The sequence below is a fragment of the Ylistrum balloti genome, unplaced genomic scaffold (assembly GCF_031769215.1).
Source record: "Ylistrum balloti isolate Yb309-2 unplaced genomic scaffold, AGI_CSIRO_Ybal_v1 Utg370878, whole genome shotgun sequence".
In the NCBI taxonomy this organism is placed as follows: Eukaryota; Metazoa; Mollusca; class Bivalvia; order Pectinida; family Pectinidae; genus Ylistrum; species Ylistrum balloti.
Genome location: NW_026782501.1, coordinates 59,153 through 80,497, shown reverse-complemented (window position 1 = coordinate 80,497; position 21,345 = coordinate 59,153). Strand labels below are relative to the sequence as shown.

The following is a 21,345-nucleotide window of genomic DNA, read 5'->3' as shown; positions in this document are numbered from 1 at the left end:
TTCTGAAGAAATCGATCGATTAAAAATCTGACGTTCTGAGGAAATCGATCGATTAAAAATCTGACGTTCTGAAGAAATCGATCGATTAAAAATCTGTGACGTTCAAAAGAAATTGATGGGATAAAAAATTAGTGGCATTCTGTTTGAATGAAAATAATCAGTGGCTCTCAAACAAAATCAATTGAACAAAAAGCAGTGAAGTTTTAAAGTAATTGATAGAACAAAAATCTTTTGCATCAACTTCAGAAGAAATCGATATAACTAAAGTGTGGAGAAATTGACTGAGTAAAAATCAAACGCGTTAAGTCAGAAGGAATCGGTAGAATGAAAATCTGTGACATTCCGAAAAAACCGATTGAATAAAAATCAAGAGACATGTTGAAGAAATTAATAAAATATGAATCAGCGACGTCCTGAAGGAATTCATAGAATAGAGATCTGAGACGTCCTGAAGGAATTCATAGAATAGAGATCAGAGACGTCCTGAAGGAATTCATAGAATAGAGATCAGCGACGTCCTGAAGGAATTCATAGAATAGAGATCAGCGACGTCCTGAAGGAATTCATAGAATAGAGATCAGCGACGTCCTGAAGGAATTCATAGAATAGAGATCAGCGACGTCCTGAAGGAATTCATAGAATAGAAATCACCGACGTCCTGAAGGAATTCATAGAATAGAGATCAGAGACGTCCTGAAGGAATTCATAGAATAGAGATCAGCGACGTCCTGAAGGAATTCATAGAATAGAGATCAGCGACGTCCTGAAGGAATTCATAGAATAGAGATCAGCGACGTCCTGAAGGAATTCATAGAATAGAGATCAGCGACGTCCTGAAGGAATTCATAGAATAGAGATCAGCGACGTCCTGAAGGAATTCATAGATCAGACGTCCTGAAGGAATTCATAGAATAGAGATCAGCGACGTCCTGAAGGAATTCATAGAATAGAGATCAGCGACGTCCTGAAGGAATTCATAGAATAGAGATCAGAATTCATAGAATAGAGATCAGAGACGTCCTGAAGGAATTCATAGAATAGAGATCAGCGACGTCCTGAAGGAATTCATAGAATAGAGATCAGCGACGTCCTGAAGGAATTCATAGAATAGAGATCACCGACGTCCTGAAGGAATTCATAGAATAGAGATCACCGACGTCCTGAAGGAATTCATAGAATAGAGATCAGCGACGTCCTGAAGGAATTCATAGAATAGAGATCAGCGACGTCCTGAAGGAATTCATAGAATAGAGATCAGCGACGTCCTGAAGGAATTCATAGAATAGAGATCGGCGACGTCCTGAAGGAATTCATAGAATAGAGATCAGCGACGTCCTGAAGGAATTCATAGAATAGAGATCGGAGACGTCCCAAAGGAATTCATAGAATAGAGATCAGAGACGTCCTGAAGGAATTCATAGAATAGAAATCACCGACGTCCTGAAGGAATTCATAGAATAGAGATCTGAGACGTCCTGAAGGAATTCATAGAATAGAGATCAGCGACGTCCTGAAGGAATAGAATATCAGAGACGTCCTGAAGGAATTCATAGAATAGAGATCAGCGACGTCCTGAAGGAATTCATAGAATAGAGATCAGCGACGTCCTGAAGGAATTCATAGAATAGAGATCAGCGACGTCCTGAAGGAATTCATAGAATAGAGATCAGCGACGTCCTGAAGGAATTCATAGAATAGAGATCAGAGACGTCCTGAAGGAATTCATAGAATAGAAATCACCGACGTCCTGAAGGAATTCATAGAATAGAGATCACCGACGTCCTGAAGGAATTCATAGAATAGAGATCAGAGACGTCCTGAAGGAATTCATAGAATAGAGATCAGCGACGTCCTGAAGGAATTCATAGAATAGAGATCAGCGACGTCCTGAAGGAATTCATAGAATAGAGATCAGCGACGTCCTGAAGGAATTCATAGAATAGAGATCAGCGACGTCCTGAAGGAATTCATAGAATAGAGATCATAGAATAGAGATCAGCGACGTCCTGAAGGAATTCATAGAATAGAGATCAGAATAGACGTCCTGAAGGAATTCATAGAATAGAGATCAGGACGTCCTGAAGGAATTCATAGAATAGAGATCAGCGACGTCCTGAAGGAATTCATAGAATAGAGATCAGCGACGTCCTGAAGGAATTCATAGAATAGAGATCAGCGACGTCCTGAAGGAATTCATAGAATAGAGATCAGCGACGTCCTGAAGGAATTCATAGAATAGAGATCAGCGACGTCCTGAAGGAATTCATAGAATAGAGATCAGCGACGTCCTGAAGGAATTCATAGTCCGTCCTGAAGGAATTCATAGAATAGAGATCAGCGACGTCCTGAAGGAATTCATAAGAATAGAGATCAGCGACGTCCTGGAGGAATTCATAGAATAGAGATCAGATCAGCGACGTCCTGAAGGAATTCATAGAATAGAGATCAGCGACGTCCTGAAGGAATTCATAGAATAGAGATCAGCGACGTCCTGAAGGAATTCATAGAATAGAGATCAGCGACGTCCTGAAGGAATTCATAGAATAGAGATCAGCGACGTCCTGAAGGAATTCATAGAATAGAGATCAGCGACGTCCTGAAGGAATTCATAGAATAGAGATCAGAGAAGGAATTCATAGAATAGAGATCAGACGTCCTGAAGGAATTCATAGAAGGAATTCATAGAATAGAGATCAGCGACGTCCTGACGTCCTGAAGGAATTCATAGAATAGAGATCAGCGACGTCCTGAAGGAATTCATAGAATAGAGATCAGCGACGTCCTGAAGGAATTCATAGAATAGAGATCAGCGACGTCCTGAAGGAATTCATAGAATAGAGATCAGCGACGTCTTGAAGGAATTCATAGAATAGAGATCAGAGACATAGAATCAGGAATTCGACATAGAATAGAGATCAGCGACGTCCTGAAGGAATTCATAGAATAGAGATCAGCGACGTCCTGAAGGAATTCATAGAATAGAGATCAGCGACGTCCTGAAGGAATTCATAGAATAGAGATCAGCGACGTCCGGAAGGAATTCATAGAATAGAGATCATAGACGTCCGGAAGGAATCATAGAATAGAGATCAGCGACGTCCTGAAGGAATTCATAGAATAGAGATCAGAGATCAGAATAGAGATCAGACGTCCTGAAGGAATTCATAGAATAGAGATCAGCGACGTCCTGAAGGAATTCATAGAATAGAGATCAGCGACGTCCTGAAGGAATTCATAGAATAGAGATCAGCGACGTCCTGAAGGAATTCATAGAATAGAGATCAGAGACGTCCTGAAGGAATTCATAGAATAGAGATCAGCGACGTCCTGAAGGAATTTATAGAATAGAGATCAGCGACGTCCTGCAGAAATTCATAGAATAGAAATCACCGACGTCCTGAAGGAATTCATAGAATAGAGATCAGCGACGTCCTGAAGGAATTCATAGAATAGAGATCAGCGACGTCCTGAAGGAATTCATAGAATAGAGATCAGCGACGTCCTGAAGGAATTCATAGAATAGAGATCAGCGACGTCCTGAAGGAATTCATAGAATAGAGATCAGCGACGTCCTGAAGGAATTCATAGAATAGAGATCAGCGACGTCCTGAAGGAATTCATAGAATAGAGATCAGCGACGTCCTGAAGGAATTCATAGAATAGAGATCAGCGACGTCCTGAAGGAATTCATAGAATAGAGATCAGCGACGTCCTGAAGGAATTCATAGAATAGAGATCAGCGACGTCCTGAAGGAATTCATAGAATAGAGATCAGCGACGTCCTGAAGGAATTCATAGAATAGAGATCAGCGACGTCCTGAAGGAATTCATTCATAGAATAGAGATCAGCGACGTCCTGAAGGAATTCATAGAATAGAGATCAGAGACGTCCTGAAGGAATTCATAGAATAGAGATCAGCGACGTCCTGAAGGAATTCATAGAATAGAGATCAGCGACGTCCTGAAGGAATTTATAGAATAGAGATCAGCGACGTCCTGAAGGAATTCATAGAATAGAGATCAGCGACGTCCTGAAGGAATTCATAGAATAGAGATCAGCGACGTCCTGAAGGAATTCATAGAATAGAGATCAGCGACGTCCTGAAGGAATTCATAGAATAGAGATCAGCGACGTCCTGAAGGAATTCATAGAATAGAGATCAGCGACGTCCTGACGTCCTGAAGGAATTCATAGAATAGAGATCAGCGACGTCCTGAAGGAATTCATAGAATAGAGATCAGCGACGTCCTGAAGGAATTCATAGAATAGAGATCAGCGACGTCCTGAAGGAATTCATAGAATAGAGATCAGCGACGTCCTGAAGGAATTCATAGAATAGAGATCAGAGACGTCCTGAAGGAATTCATAGAATAGAGATCACCGACGTCCTGAAGGAATTCATAGAATAGAGATCACCGACGTCCTGAAGGAATTCATAGAATAGAGATCAGCGACGTCCTGAAGGAATTCATAGAATAGAGATCAGACGTCCTGAAGGAATTCATAGAATAGAGATCAGCGACGTCCTGAAGGAATTCATAGAATAGAGATCAGCGACGTCCTGAAGGAATTCATAGAATAGAGATCAGCGACGTCCTGAAGGAATTCATAGAATAGAGATCAGCGACGTCCTGAAGGAATTCATAGAATAGAGATCAGCGACGTCCTGAAGGAATTCATAGAATAGAGATCGGCGACGTCCTGAAGAAATTCATAGAATAGATATCACCGACGTCCTGAAGGAATTCATAGAATAGAGATCAGCGACGTCCTGAAGGAATTCATAGAATAGAGATCAGCGACGTCCTGAAGGAATTCATAGAATAGAGATCAGCGACGTCCTGAAGGAATTCATAGAATAGAGATCAGCGACGTCCTGAAGGAATTCATAGAATAGAGATCACCGACGTCCTGAAGGAATTCATAGAATAGAGATCAGCGACGTCCTGAAGGAATTCATAGAATAGAGATCACCGACGTCCTGAAGGAATTCATAGAATAGAGATCAGCGACGTCCTGAAGGAATTCATAGAATAGAGATCAGCGACGTCCTGAAGGAATTCATAGAATAGAGATCAGCGACGTCCTGAAGGAATTCATAGAATAGAGATCAGAGACGTCCTGAAGGAATTCATAGAATAGAGATCAGCGACGTCCTGAAGGAATTCATAGAATAGAGATCAGCGACGTCCTGAAGGAATTCATAGAATAGAGATCACCGACGTCCTGAAGGAATTCATAGAATAGAGATCAGCGACGTCCTGCAGAAATCCATAGAATAGAAATCAGAGACGTCCTGCAGAAATTCATAGAATAGATGTTGGTTATATGAGACAGTCTGTGTTGGTTATATGAGTGACAGTCTGTGTTGGTTATATGAGTGACAGTCTGTGTTGGTTATATGAGACAGTCTGTGTTGGTTATATGAGTGACAGTCTGTGTTGGTTATATGAGTGACAGTCTGTGTTAGTTATATGAGTGACAGTCTGTGTTGGTTATATGAGTGACAGTCTGTGTTGGTTATATGAGTGACAGTCTGTGTTGGTTATATGAGTGACAGTCTGTGTTGGTTATATGAGTGACAGTCTGTGTTGGTTATATGAGTGACAGTCTGTGTTGGTTATATGAGTGACAGTCTGTGTTGATTATATGAGTGACAGTCTGTGTTGGTTATATGAGTGACAGTCTGTGTTGGTTATATGAGTGACAGTCTGTGTTGGTTATATGAGTGACAGTCTGTGTTGGTTATATGAGTGACAGTCTGTGTTGGTTATATGAGACAGTCTGTGTTGGTTATATGAGTGACAGTCTGTGTTGGTTATATGAGTGACAGTCTGTGTTGGTTATATGAGTGACAGTCTGTGTTGATTATATGAGTGACAGTCTGTGTTGGTTATATGAGTGACAGTCTGTGTTGATTATATGAGTGACAGTCTGTGTTGGTTATATGAGTGACAGTCTGTGTTGGTTATATGAGTGACAGTCTGTGTTGATTATATGAGTGACAGTCTGTGTTGATTATATGAGTGACAGTCTGTGTTGGTTATATGAGTGACAGTCTGTGTTGGTTATATGAGTGACAGTCTGTGTTGGTGACTGTTGAAGAGACTACCTATTAACTATATATACGAACAGACAGAGATGAGATTGAATATTATTTTTATCGATGTTTATTATTGGTTTACGTCCTGTTTACAACTAGAGACATTTTAAGATGTTCAGTTTCGTCCAGAAATAGAATCGACCTAGATCCTGACTAAGCTACACTTTTCTGTTTACTTACATACTTACCTAGTAGTGTCGGTGTGTATAGTCCGATGGACACGGGACCCTTCCTCTGTTGCAGTCATTTATTTCATCATAATTAACAGTATATAGTTTTAGCTAAAACATAGTTTATGAGTCAGACAATCTCCGGGAACTTAAAATGGAATCTGGTGTAAGATCTATTGTGTTGATCGTGACGATATGTCTACAGCCTGTAGTCGGATATAGGAGATTACTTCCGGCATGCGACAGGTCTGTATCAGAAATAAATTTCATGTTATGATGTTTCTATGTTTTGATATAGGAACCTAGTCCCGACTAATGACAACTTCGTTACTATAACAACAAAAAATAGCCCCGACTAATGACAACTTCGTTACTATAACAACAAAAAATAGCCCCGACTAATGACAACTTCGTTACTATAACAACAAAAAATAGCCCCGACTAATGACAACTTCGTTACTATAACAACAAAAAATAGCCCCGACTAATGACAACTTCGTTACTATAACAACAAAAAATAGCCCCGACTAATGACAACTTCGTTACTATAACAACAAAAAATAGCCCCGACTAATGACAACTTCGTTACTATAACAACAAAAAATAGCTCCGACTAATGACAACTTCGTTACTATAACAACAAAAAATAGCCCCGACTAATGACAACTTCGTTACTATAACAACAAAAAATAGCTCCGACTAATGACAACTTCGTTACTATAACAACAAAAAAACATGTAATTATATTTCTATATTTTGATAAAGGAGCATACTTTTGTCTTGTAATAGGTCTGTACCACATTCGCAAAGAAATAGGTGGGATGTCGTTATTTTGGTGTTGTATGTTTATGAATGCTTTCTCTGTTCACGACATACAGCTTTAAAAGACCGAGTATCTTATGACATTCTTTTGTCGTCTGCTTCACTGCACTATCTAGTCGTGACGGTGAACGATAAGTGATGTAAGGGTCGCGTGAAAGCTTGTACTTCGTGAATTTACTGGTATTCAGGAGTGTTTCGGACTGCTAGCTCTAAACAGACAGTCGTGTGACCAACATTTCTCCTTCCCTAGGCTCAGAGGGATGTGACGCCTGTGGAGATAATACTGAGTATATCAGAAAATTTACTTCGTCCTATACACATTAAGTATGTCTGATGGCTACACTGTGTGATATAAAGTTAGATGTGTGGGATGTTAGTGTGTCTGATGGTTACGTTGTGTGATATAAAGTTAGATGTGTGGGATGTTAGTGTGTCTGATGGTTACGTTGTGTGATATAAAGTTAGATGTGTGGGATGTTAGTGTGTCTGATGGTTACGTTGTGTGATATAAAGTTAGATGTGTGGGATGTTAGTGTGTCTGAAGGTTACGTTGTGTGATATAAAGTTAGATGTGTGGGATGTTAGTATGTCTGATGGTTACGTTGTGTGATATAAAGTTAGATGTGCGGGATGTTAGTATGTCTGATGGTTACGTTGTGTGATATAAAGTTAGATGTGTGGGATGTTTGTTAGTATGTCTGATGGTTACGTTGTGTGTAGAAAGTTAGATGTGTGGGATGTTTGTTAGTATGTCTGATGGTTACGTTGTGTGATATAAAGTTAGATGTGTGATGTTTGTTAGTATGTCTGATGGTTACGTTGTATTATATAAAGTTAGATGTGTGGGATGTTTGTTAGTATGCCTGATGGTTACGTTGTGTGATATAAAGTTAGATGTGTGGGATGTTTGTTAGTATGTCTGATGGTTACACTGTGTGATATAAAGTTAGATGTGTGGAATGTTAGTATGTCTGATGGTTACGTTGTGTGATATAAAGTTAGATGTGTGGGATGTTTGTTACTATGTCTGATGGTTACGTTGTGTGATATAAAGTTAGATGTTTGGGATGTTTGTTAGTATGTCTGATGGTTACGTTGTGTGAAATAAAGTTAGATGTGTGGGATGTAAGTATGTCTGATGGTTACGTTGTGTGATATAAAGTTAGATGTGTGGGATGTTAGTATGTCTGATGGTTACGTTGTGTGATATAAAGTTAGATGTGTGGGATGTTAGTATGTCTGATGGTTACGTTGTGTGATATAAAGTTAGATGTGTGGGATGTTAGTGTGTCTGATGGTTACGTTGTGTGATATAAAGTTAGATGTGTGGGATGTTTGTTACTATGTCTGATGGTTACGTTGTGTGATATAAAGTTAGATGTGTGGGATGTTTGTTAGTATGTCTGATGGTTACGTTGTGTGATATAAAGTTAGATGTGTGGGATGTAAGTATGTCTGATGGTTACGTTGTGTGATATAAAGTTAGATGTGTGGGATGTTAGTATGTCTGATGGTTACGTTGTGTGATATAAAGTTAGATGTGTGGGATGTTAGTATGTCTGATGGTTACGTTGTGTGATATAAAGTTAGATGTGGGGGATGTTAGTGTGTCTGATGGTTACGTTGTGTGATATAAAGTTAGATGTGTGGGATGTTAGTATGTCTGATGGTTACGTTGTGTGATATAAAGTTAGATGTGTGGGATGTTAGTGTGTCTGATGGTTACGTTGTGTGATATAAAGTTAGATGTGTGGGATGTTTGTTAGTATGTCTGATGGTTACGTTGTGTGATATAAAGTTAGATGTGTGGGATGTTAGTATGTCTGATGGTTACGTTGTGTGATATAAAGTTAGATGTGTGGGATGTTTGTTAGTAGGTCTGATGGTTACACTGTGTGATATAAAGTTAGATGTGTGGGATGTAAGTATGTCTGATGGTTACGTTGTGTGATATAAAGTTAGATGTGTGGGATGTTAGTATGTCTGATGGTTACGTTGTGTGATATAAAGTTAGATGTGTGGGATGTTAGTGTGTCTGATGGTTACGTTGTGTGATATAAAGTTAGATGTGTGGGATGTCTGTTACTATGTCTGATGGTTACGTTGTGTGATATAAAGTTAGATGTGTGGGATGTTTGTTAGTATGTCTGATGGTTACGTTGTGTGATATAAAGTTAGATGTGTGGGATGTAAGTATGTCTGATGGTTACGTTGTGTGATATAAAGTTAGATGTGTGGGATGTTAGTATGTCTGATGGTTACGTTGTGTGATATAAAGTTAGATGTGTGGGATGTTAGTATGTCTGATGGTTACGTTGTGTGATATAAAGTTAGATGTGGGGGATGTTAGTGTGTCTGATGGTTACGTTGTGTGATATAAAGTTAGATGTGTGGGATGTTAGTATGTCTGATGGTTACGTTGTGTGATATAAAGTTAGATGTGTGGGATGTTAGTGTGTCTGATGGTTACGTTGTGTGATATAAAGTTAGATGTGTGGGATGTTTGTTAGTATGTCTGATGGTTACGTTGTGTGATATAAAGTTAGATGTGTGGGATGTTAGTATGTCTGATGGTTACGTTGTGTGATATAAAGTTAGATGTGTGGGATGTTTGTTAGTAGGTCTGATGGTTACACTGTGTGATATAAAGTTAGATGTGTGGGATGTTTGTTAGTATGTCTGATGGTTACGTTGTGTGATATAAAGTTAGATGTGTGTGATTTTTGTTTGTATGTCTGATGGTTACGTTGTGTGATATAATGTTAGATGTGGGATGTTTGTTAGTATGTCTGATGGTTACGTTGTGTGATATAAAGTTAGATGTGTGGGATGTTAGTATGTCTGATGGTTACGTTGTGTGATATAAAGTTAGATGTGTGGGATGTTAGTATGTCTGATGGTTACGTTGTGTGATATAAAGTTAGATGTGTGGGATGTTAGTATGTCTGATGGTTACGTTGTGTGATATAAAGTTAGATGTGTGGGATGTTTGTTACTATGTCTGATGGTTACGTTGTGTGATATAAAGTTAGATGTGTGGGATGTTAGTATGTCTGATGGTTACGTTGTGTGATATAAAGTTAGATGTGTGGGATGTTAGTATGTCTGATGGTTACGTTGTGTGATATAAAGTTAGATGTGTGGGATGTTAGTATGTCTGATGGTTACGTTGTGTGATATAAAGTTAGATGTGTGGGATGTTAGTATGTCTGATGGTTACATTGTGTGATATAAAGTTAGATGTGGGGGATGTTAGTATGTCTGATGGTTACGTTGTGTGATATAAAGTTAGATGTGTGGGATGTTTGTTAGTATGTCTGATGGTTACGTTGTGTGATATAAAGTTAGATGTGTGGGATGTTTGTTAGTATGTCTGATGGTTACGTTGTGTGATATAAAGTTAGATTTGTCGGATGTTAGTGTGTCTGATGGTTACGTTGTGTGATATAAAGTTAGATGTGTGGGATGTTTGTTAGTGTGTCTGATGGTTACTTTGTGTGATATAAAGTTAGATTTGTCGGATGTTAGTGTGTCTGATGGTTACGTTGTGTGATATAAAGTTAGATGTGTGGGATGTTTGTTAGTATGTCTGATGGTTACGATGTGTGATATAAAGTTAGATGTGTGGGATGTTAGTATGTCTGATGGTTACGTTGTGTGATATAAAGTTAGATGTGTGGGATGTTAGTATGTCTGATGGTTACGTTGTGTGATATAAAGTTAGATGTGTGGGATGTTTGTTAGTATGTCTGATGGTTACGCTGTGTGATATAAATTTAGATGTGGGATGTTTGTTAGTATGTCTGATGGTTACGTTGTGTGATATAAAGTTAGATGTGTGGGATGTTTGTTAGTGTGTCTGATGGTTACTTTGTGTGATATAAAGTTAGATTTGTCGGATGTTAGTGTGTCTGATGGTTACGTTGTGTGATATAAAGTTAGATGTGTGCGATGTTTGTTAGTATGTCTGATGGTTACGATGTGTGATATAAAGTTAGATGTGTGGGATGTTAGTATGTCTGATGGTTACGTTGTGTGATATAAAGTTAGATGTGTGGGATGTTAGTATGTCTGATGGTTACGTTGTGTGATATAAAGTTAGATGTGTGGGATGTTTGTTAGTATGTCTGATGGTTACGCTGTGTGATATAAATTTAGATGTGGGATGTTTGTTAGTATGTCTGATGGTTACGTTGTGTGATATAAAGTTAGATGTGTGGGATGCCTGGTCAAGGGTCACCAGGACCTAGTCGGTCGGTTGTTCTGGAGCTCCGGTGAAAAATTATCTTTTTGTATGTTTGCACGATATATTGGAACTTAATTTTCTGTCAACATCTAGTTAATATGCTTAACTAGTTGACTGATATATCGGTCTGTGATATTTTCTTCGGAAAATATACTTTTGGAGCAGGAACTTTTGAGAACATGGACTGAGTCTAGTCACTGACCACTACTCACCACTTACGTATACCTGGCCGTGTATGTGTACACCTATAGATGGACTATCTACAGCCTATATATTCTGGAGCTTAGTTTTTTGTTTACTGGATATTGTTTATCATGCCTCCCAAGACCCTGCGAGATCGAGCTCCCAGCAGCAGGACCAGTGGTATTGGTACTAAATCCACAGACGATCGACTAGACGAGATATATGAGATCCTCAGGAATCTTATTACTGAGGATGTGTTGGATAAAAAGTTAGAGAAACTCCGTTTGGACATTCAGCTAGAACACGCAGAACGTATTGAAGCTCTGGAGGAGAGGGTAAACACCCTGGAAACTGAAAATAACAACTTGAAAGTGACAATTTCTGAGCTAGAGAACGAGTTATTGACCAGTCAAGATCGACAGAGTGAGATGGCGGGAAAGTATAACGACCTGGAACAACAAGGCCGGAAGAATTCTGTTAGAATCGTTGGACTTCCAGACCCGGGAGTGAGGGAATCGGTAGAGGACTGTGTCCAAACGATCGTGGGATTTGTACGTGACACCTTGAAAGTACCACTTCAGGAGAGGGACATTGACATCGCACATAGATTGGGAAAGTACAATGGTACAAATCCTAGGAATGTGATAGTAAAGTTCACGCACCGGAGAAAGAAGCATGAAATTATCCGCGCCCGCAAGATCCTGAAAGGTTCCAAGTTTGTTATCTATGAAGACCTTACTTCCTTAAATCAACAGAGACTGAAGGAAGCGTTCCGTATGAACTGTGTCAAAAATTCGTATAGCACAGACGGGAAAATATATGTGATTTTGACTAATGGCAAGAAGCGCAGACTTTTACACGATACACCCTTGGAAGAAAGTTACTTGATGAACGATGCTAATTTTGTATCAAGGAGATAGAAGTTGGACAGTGCACAGTGATCGGTAAATGACTTAATGCCAGTGTGTCTGGCAACCGATCACCTTTGTGTTGTATACTAATGTGCTTTTTTCTGTGGTGTACATGTATATGTGTGTTGTGTGATCAATTCTTCTGTGTGAAAAGGATATATATCATTACTGAAATTCCATTTGTAAAAGGTAAGAATAACTACGTAGTATTTTTTGTGACTTTAGATTTTAAAGTATGATAATGAGATATACACATGTAACGTCATTCAAAGTGAGCATATAGCTTGTTATAAATAATATATTTGTAACTGTCGTAATTTAAGAAAGATTTTTTAAGCTCCGAAAATAAATGGTATGTATATGCTATATTTTGAGGATGTCGTAGGTAGTAGTAGTATTTAAGTCCGTGGTAGTCCATAATATCTTGCTAATAACCTATATTGAGTAGCCAGGTATTATATGGGATATTATATATAACTTACAGAAATGCATGTATGCTATAATATAATTGGTGAACGTGTAGTTGTTTTATATATACTTCCGGTCCGGGTGGTCTCGGGAGGTCCCCCGGTCTATTCCGGACAGTTCCGCGGGCCGGTTCATTCTCCGTGCATTAGTATCAACACTTCCTGTTTGTCATTTCCGGTATAGCGGCACAAATTGTCTGATTGTCCGAAGTTTTCACGGCCAATAGGTTGTGTGTAAGTGTTGAGTGGTGGTGTAGCTCCTTTCTTGACCTTGTAAGATGCTTTTATCACAACCTTTCCCCCCTTATCCCCATTTCTTCTCCCTTTGTCTTGTTTCCTATTTCCCAGCTGGAAGGCTGCTCTTACGCATTCATTCAATTTCTCAGTTATGGATGATATCTGTGTACTCTCGGTGAACTGTCAGGGTCTTGGTGATAAAATTAAGAGGAAGGATGTTTTCTCATACTTAAGAGACAAGAAATACCACATCTACTGTTTACAAGACACTCATTTTTCAACAGAACAAGAAAATTTAATTAGAAATGAATGGGGGTATCACAGTTTTTTCAGTTCTTTCTCATCAAATTCTCGTGGTGTAGCAATCTTACTCAATAATAATTTTGAAAGTAAAGTTTATAGAGAAAAACGTGATTTAGATGGAAATTTTTTAGGGATTGATATTGATATTGAGGGTAGTAGATTGACACTTATAACCATTTATGGGCCTAATCAGGATAATCCAATTTTTTATACTCAGATTTCGGAAACTATTGACAGCTTTGGAAATGAAAATATAATAGTCTGTGGCGATTTTAACCTCGTGATTAACCCTGAGCTTGATTATGATAACTCATAAAGAAACATCAACAATGCATCTGCTAGGGAGAAGGTGTTAGAAATCAGTGAGACATACAATCTTATAGACATTTTTAGAGAACTTCATCCAGATATTAAGAGATATACTTGGCGAAGAAAAAATCCTATTAAGCAGGCCAGACTAGACTTTTTTCTCACTTCAGACAGTTTATTATCCAGTACAAGAAAATCTTTCATAGAACCAAGTTATAGATCTGACCATTCGGCTACAGTAATAGCGTTAAAATTAAATGAATTTAAAAGAGGAAGAGGTCTCTGGAAGTTTAATAACTCATTATTATTTGAACTAGATTATTTAGACATGGTTAAAAAATGTATAGATGACATAAAATTACAATATTGCCTACCTGTATATAATCTTAACTCTGTTTCGCTTTTACCTAATACAGAAATTCAATTCTTAATTAATGATCAATTGTTTTTGGAGACATTGTTAATGGAAATAAGAGGCAAGTCAATATCATATGCATCTCATAGAAAGAAACAACAGAACCTTGAAGAAGAAAACCTAAAGAAATCTATCGAAATTATGGAAGCTAATATAGACACTGACCAGGAAGAATTAGATGTTAAAAAAAGAGAACTTGAAGCAATACGGTCAAAAAAAATAAAGGGCAGTATTATTAGGTCAAGGGCCAAATGGGTGGAGGAAGGGGAGAAACCAACTTCGTATTTTTTAAATCTTGAAAACAGAAACTTTACTTCTAAAATTATTCCAAAAATTCAGAAAGATAATGGGGACATAATTACCAATCAAGATGATATTTTAAAAGAAGTTAAACTATTTTACGAAAACTTATACAAACATAAAGAAGTTACCCCAATTGATTTGGATCATCATCTCCATGACTGCAGTGTCCCTAAGTTAACTGATGCTGAGTCCAATAATTTAGAAGGTATTATAACATTTGAGGAGGCAGGAAAGGTATTGAAAGATATGAAAAACAATAAGAGTCCGGGTTCAGATGGCTTTACTTCAGAATTTTTTAAAACTTTTTGGAATTTCATAGGTATTTTTGTGATTCGTTCGATTAATTATAGTTTTTCAGTGGGCCTTCTCTCAATTACTCAGAGACAAGGTGTTATAACTTGCTTACCTAAGGGAGATAAGCCCCGTCATTTTTTAAAAAATTGGAGACCAATCTCTCTCTTGAACATTACATATAAAATAGCATCTGGAGTAATTTCATATAGGTTAAAATCAGTTTTAGGAAAACTTATTCATGAAGATCAGACGGGATTCTTATCTGGGCGTTATATTGGGGAAAACATCCGTACTATTTATGATGTAATGCGTTATGCAGAAGATTTGAATATTCCAGGAATGTTACTAATGGTCGACTTTGAAAAAGCTTTTGACTCAGTTTCTTGGGATTTTATTGATAATGTTCTTCGTTACTTTAACTTTGGAGTGGATATTAGGAAGTGGGTAAAAATTCTGCATACTAATGTTTATTCAGTGGTTAATCAGGGGGGTAACATTTCTAGACCAATTAACATTCAGCGTGGTTGTCGTCAAGGCGACCCAGTTGCCCCATATATTTTTATACTAAGTGTTGAAGTTCTAGCTGCAAGAATTAGAAATAATGAAAATATCCAGGGTATACAAATTAATAATGTGTCTATTTTAAATGTGCAATATGCTGATGATACAGGTCTGATTCTGGATGGAACTGAAAAATCACTAAAAGAATCTATTAATGAGCTGAATACTTTTGCTAAGATATCAGGGTTAAATATCAACACCAGTAAGACACAGGTTATTTGGATAGGAAGTAAGAAATATAGTGAGGAAGCTTTTCTTCCAGAGTTAAATCTAATTTGGGGTAAGAATAAGTTTACTTTTTTGGGAATTGATTTTTGTGTTAACCTTAGTGAAATTCCTGGAATGAATTACGATAAGAAACTTGTTAAATTAAAGGCTCTTATTAATGTGTGGGAAAGACGAAGGCTTACTCCTTTAGGTAGAATCAGTATAATAAAATCTTTATTAATTTCCCAGTTCAATTATTTATTTATTACCCTACCAAATCCTTCCAACAGTTTTCTTGGTAAATTGAGCTCTATTTTATTTGATTTCCTCTGGAATGGCAAACAACACAAGATAAAAAAAGACGTGGTCATTCAGAACTACATAGACGGGGGATTAAAAATGATAGATATTGTAGCTTTCATAGATTCTCTCAAACTTGGCTGGATCAGAAGAATATTTCACTCATCAGGGAAATGGAAAATATTATTGAATTCTATTATAGATGAGAAAAAAATGTTAAATTGTGGGATAGAATATGTTAATTCTTGTTGCATAAATTGTAGAAATCCATTCTGGAAAGATGTATTTAAAAGTATGATTAAACTTACTAACTCGGAACTTTTTAGACAATGTTATATCACATCTGTCTTAAAAAGTCCTTTGTGGTATAATAAAGACATTCAGGTGGGGAATAAATGTGTTTTTTATCCAAGATGGTTTAATGCAGGTATACATACCATAAATGACCTTGTAAAGAATTATGAAGACATGACATTTTATTCTTTTAATGAGTTTGGTAATCTTTTCCCAACAATCAACGCCAACTATCTGCAGTACTTTGGTCTAATTACATCTATGAAGAAATTTCTACGGAAGAATACACTTCAGGTTGTACAGATTCAACAACCTTTCATACCACTTTTTTATGAAATATTTTTCAAAAGTAAAAAAGGTTCAAAGGATTTTTATATTTGTTTAATTAAACGACCACCAATACCAACTGGAATTCAAAAATGGGGGATAGAGTTTGATTTTGATGAACAGAAGAGGAAAAATATTCTAAGAATCCCATTTACTATCACTAAAAACTCAAAACTTCAGTGGTTCCAAGCAAGAATTATTCATCGTATATTGGTCACAAATTCTTTTCTTTTCAAAATTAATTTAAGTCCTAGTCCTTTGTGTAATTTGTGTAATATGGAAAGGGAGACAATTATACACTGTTTGTGGGAGTGTGTCGAGGTGCAGACACTGTTAGAGAGATTTGAATCGTTAATCAACCTTTTCTTTATTCCATTTTGGATGAACAAAGAAACTTATCTCTTTGGTATTCTTTCTCCTACGGCTAATGTAGTAGATAATGAAATTTTGATTATTATTAAACAATATATATACAAGACAAGATGTCTGCACAAAACTCTAAGTTTAAATGGTCTCATAAATACAATAAAAGATCACTTCCGAGTACAAAAATATATTGTTTCCTCTAAAAATTGTCACATAAAAAGGAATTTTGAAAACAACTGGAAAAAATGGAAACCTGTTTTGGACTTATAAATTATATCTTGAGCTACTTTCTCCATTGACCTTGACATCACCACAATTTCAACCATTATTTCATTTTCCTCATTTTGACCTATATATTAACTGTAAATGTTAAAATAGACAGTATCTGATAAAGCCCTCCAGCTTGTTTCTTTCTCTCTTCTCCCTCTTCAATCCATTGCCCCTTCTTTCCTTCCCCTCCGCCTCACCCTTTCCCATCTGTCATATGTAATGTGTGTATGATCTTGTGAGGATGTGTGTGTATATACGTGTGAGAGAGGGTGTGTGAGTGTGTGTGTGTGTACTCATCCCATAGAAGGTATGGGCTGCCAAATTCCGTAGCCACCTATATTTTCTGTTGGTTAATAGTCTGGATGTTTGATGATGATGATTATGATGATTGATGTTTGATGATGATGATGAGGATTGGTGCTTGTTTGATACATGTAATTCTTTGCGAATGATAATGATATGTTATGTACAATTTAGAGTGAAAATGATGTTAGGCCCTTAAATTGTATGGCGTGTCTGTGTATTGGTGTGTGAGGGCATGTGTGGCTTTGAAAGGCTGCAAGTGAAACATTTATGTTTTGAAAAATCTTTGAAAAATAAAAAATTATAAAAAAAAAAATGTGTGGGATGTTTGTTACTATGTCTGACGGTTACGTTGTGTGATATAAAGTTAGATGTGTGGGATGTTTGTTAGTATGTCTGATGGTTACGCTGTGTGATATAAAGTTAGATGTGTGGGATGTTTGTTAGTATGTCTGATGGTTACGCTGTGTGATATAAAGTTAGATGTGTGGGATGTTTGTTAGTATGTCTGATGGTTACGCTGTGTGATATAAAGTTAGATGTGTGGGATGTTTGTTAGTATGTCTGATGGTTACGCTGTGTGATATAAAGTTAGATGTGTGGGATGTTAGTACGTCTGATTGTTACGTTGTGTGATATAAAGTTAGATGTGTGGGATGTTTGTTAGTATGTCTGATGGTTACGCTGTGTGATATAAAGTTAGATGTGTGGGATGTTTGTTAGTATGTCTGATGGTTACGCTGTGTGATATAAAGTTAGATGTGTGGGATGTTAGTATGTCTGATGGTTACGCTGTGTGATATAAAGTTAGATGTGTGGGATGTTTGTTAGTATGTCTGATGGTTACGCTGTGTGATATAAAGTTAGATGTGTGGGATGTTAGTACGTCTGATTGTTACGTTGTGTGATATAAAGTTAGATGTGTGGGATGTTTGTTAGTATGTCTGATGGTTACGTTGTGTGATATAAAGTTAGATGTGTGGGATGTTTGTTAGTATGCCTGATGGTTACGTTGTGTGATATAAAGTTAGATGTGTGATGTTTGTTAGTATGTCTGATGGTTACGTTGTGTGATATAAAGTTAGATGTGTGGGATGTTAGTATGTCTGATGGTTACGTTGTGTGATATAAAGTTAGATGTGTGGGATGTTAGTATGTCTGATGGTTACGTTGTGTGATATAAAGTTAGATGTGTGGGATGTTAGTGTGTCTGATGGTTACGTTGTGTGATATAAAGTTAGATGTGTGGGATGTTTGTTAGTATGTCTGATGGTTACGCTGCGTGATATAAAGTTAGATGTGGGATGTTTGTTAGTATGTCTGATGGTTACGTTGTGTGATATAAAGTTAGATGTGTGGGATGTTAGTATGTCTGATGGTTACGTTGTGTGATATAAAGTTAGATGTGTGGGATGTTTGTTAGTATGTCTGATGGTTACGCTGTGTGATATAAAGTTAGATGTGTGGGATGTTTGTTAGTATGTCTGATGGTTACGTTGTGTGATTTTAATTTAGATGTGTGGGATGTTTGTTAGTGTGTCTGATGGTTACGTTGTGTGATATAAAGTTAGATGTGTGGGATGTTTGTTAGTATGCCTGATGGTTACGTTGTGTGATATAAAGTTAGATGTGTGATGTTTGTTAGTATGTCTGATGGTTACGTTGTGTGATATAAAGTCAGATGTGTGTGATGTTTGTTAGTATGTCTGATGGTTACGTTGTGTGATTTTAATTTAGATGTGTGGGATGTTTGTTAGTGTGTCTGATGGTTACGTTGTGTGATATAAAGTTAGATGTGTGGGATGTTTGTTAGTATGTCTGATGGTTACGTTGTGTGATATAAAGTTAGATGTGTGGGATGTTTGTTAGTATGTCTGATGGTTACGTTGTATTATATAAAGTTAGATGTGTGGGATGTTTGTTACTATGTCTGATGGTTACGCTGTGTGATATAAAGTTAGATGTGTGATGTTTGTTAGTATGTCTGATGGTTACGTTGTGTGATATAAAGTTAGATGTGTGGGATGTTTGATAGTATGTCTGAAGGTTACGTTGTGTGATATAAAGTTAGATGTGTGGGATGTTTGTTTGTATGTCTGATGGTTACGTTGTGTGAATCATTTTCCTTCTAAATCAATGATTTCGTTTTCCTTGCTTTTTTCAATTGTCTACGTATATATTTTTAATTTGTTTTTGATTTTCCCTGATGAAATCGATTTGGGGTTTGATTTTGTTGAAAGCATGGCAGCTTTCCCTTGTCACTCACGCTGAACACCACACTGTTCAGAAAGAAGTACGTAGATAAAAGTATTATGACCTATTTCATACTTTACTTAAGATTTAGAATTATGTGTATTAACAGACAAAAACCATTTGGTGAACAGATTAGCATATATACCAAACAAAAAAAGAAAGGTAAAACTACTTTATTCTGTGATTAATTAATTAACCCCTTCATAAATCCTTACCATGTACGAATAAAGTAATTGATCAATTCTGATAAAACTGCAGTCATGGTTCATTATAAAACTTTGCGTTCAGTTGATTTTATTCGACTGTAATGGACATTGGGGTCAATTTCAAAGGTAACACCATTAGTAACGGGTATGGCCACCGTTTGCGAAGTAAACAGCATTGCAGCGTCGTCGCATGGAACACGCAAACCAGCGGATAATTCGAGGAGAGATGTTGTTCCATTCAGCGATCAAGGCTTGGGCCAGCTCCTGAAAGTTTGACGGCTGATTTTAACGTTCTCTCACGCGTCGCCCAAGAACGTCCCAGACATGCTCAATCGGTGACAAATCAGGTGATTTAGATGGCCAATCTAACACCTGTACGTTATTCTGCTGCAAGAAAGTTCTGCTGACGCGACTGGTGTGCGCTGGTGCGTTATCCTGTTGAAAAATGGCGCCAACGCCATGGCGTCTTAAGAATGGAAGAACCACTGGTCTTAAAATTTCGTCCCGATATCGAATGCCGGTTAAATTGCCATTTAACACAACAAGCCTGGTACGAGTCCCCCCACAAATACCACCCCAAACCATTACACTTCCGCCGCCAAAGCGGTCCCGTTCTGCGACGCAGCAGTTCGCAAAACGCTCCCCTCATCGCCTCCACACTCAGCGCCTTCCGTCACCGTATTGCAGACAAAACCTGGACTCATCTGAAAACAGAACATTGTTCCATTGTCGTAAGGCCCAACGACGGTGAACACGGGTCCAGTTACGCCGATTATTACGGTGACGTCGCAACAAATTGGGACCAGTGTAGGGACGCCGCGCTTTCAATTGGTAGGCCCTCAACCTGTTGCGGACTGTTTGGGGAGACACACGACGCCCAAACATTGTCCTTGTAGTCTCTACTGCGGTTACGAATCGATTGCGCAAGTGTATCAATCGTATACGACGGTCATCCCTGGCGGTTGTTTTACGGGGTCGGTCGCTTCGGGGACGATCGGATGTTGACCCAGTTTTGTTTAAACGACTTACCAACTGGTAAATTGTCTTCACACTGCAACCAAAATGCCGTGCAACTCGACTTTTCTTTTTTTGTTGAGTATATATAATTGATAACGGAACAGCTGTATGATGTAGCATCACTGACGAGTCCTAGAAGGACGAACCAGCTGTATGATGTAACATCACTGACAAGTCCTAGAAGGACGAAACAGCTGTATGATGTAACATCACTGACAAGTCCTAGAAGGACGAACCAGCTGTATGATGCAGCATCACTGACAAGTCCTAGAAGGACGAACCAGCTGTTTGATGCAGCATCACTGACAAGTCATAGAAGGACGAACCAGCTGTATGATGCAGCATCACTGACAAGTCATAGAAGGACGAACCAGCTGTATGATGCAGCATCACTGACAAGTCCTAGAAGGACGAACCAGCTGTATGATGTAACATCACTGACAAGTCCTAGAAGGACGAACCAGCTGTATGATGCAG

At 37.9% G+C, this 21,345-nt stretch overlaps 2 protein-coding genes across 2 annotated transcripts in view; both read left to right on the top strand.

Annotated features, from left to right (window-relative positions):
• The first annotated feature begins 6,428 nt into the window (after positions 1–6,428).
• The window catches only part of LOC132559223 (trehalase-like), a 36,098-nt gene continuing 21,181 nt past the window's right edge, over positions 6,429–21,345 (top strand). Inside the window, exon 1 of the mRNA XM_060223842.1 lies at positions 6,429–6,520. Within this exon, the coding sequence (XP_060079825.1) occupies positions 6,429–6,520 (92 nt within the window). The remainder of the gene's footprint in view (positions 6,521–21,345) is intronic.
• On the top strand, positions 11,657–12,753 carry LOC132559234 (uncharacterized). The gene has a single exon (XM_060223851.1). The coding sequence runs from the start codon at positions 11,657–11,659 to the stop codon at positions 12,443–12,445; it is 789 nt and encodes a 262-aa protein (XP_060079834.1). The 3' UTR covers positions 12,446–12,753.

Bases quoted from the DNA above. Each gene is read 5' to 3' on its own strand.
- LOC132559234 (XM_060223851.1), top strand. From the start codon at position 11,657: ATGCCTCCCAAGACCCTGCGAGATCGAGCTCCCAGCAGCAGGACCAGT.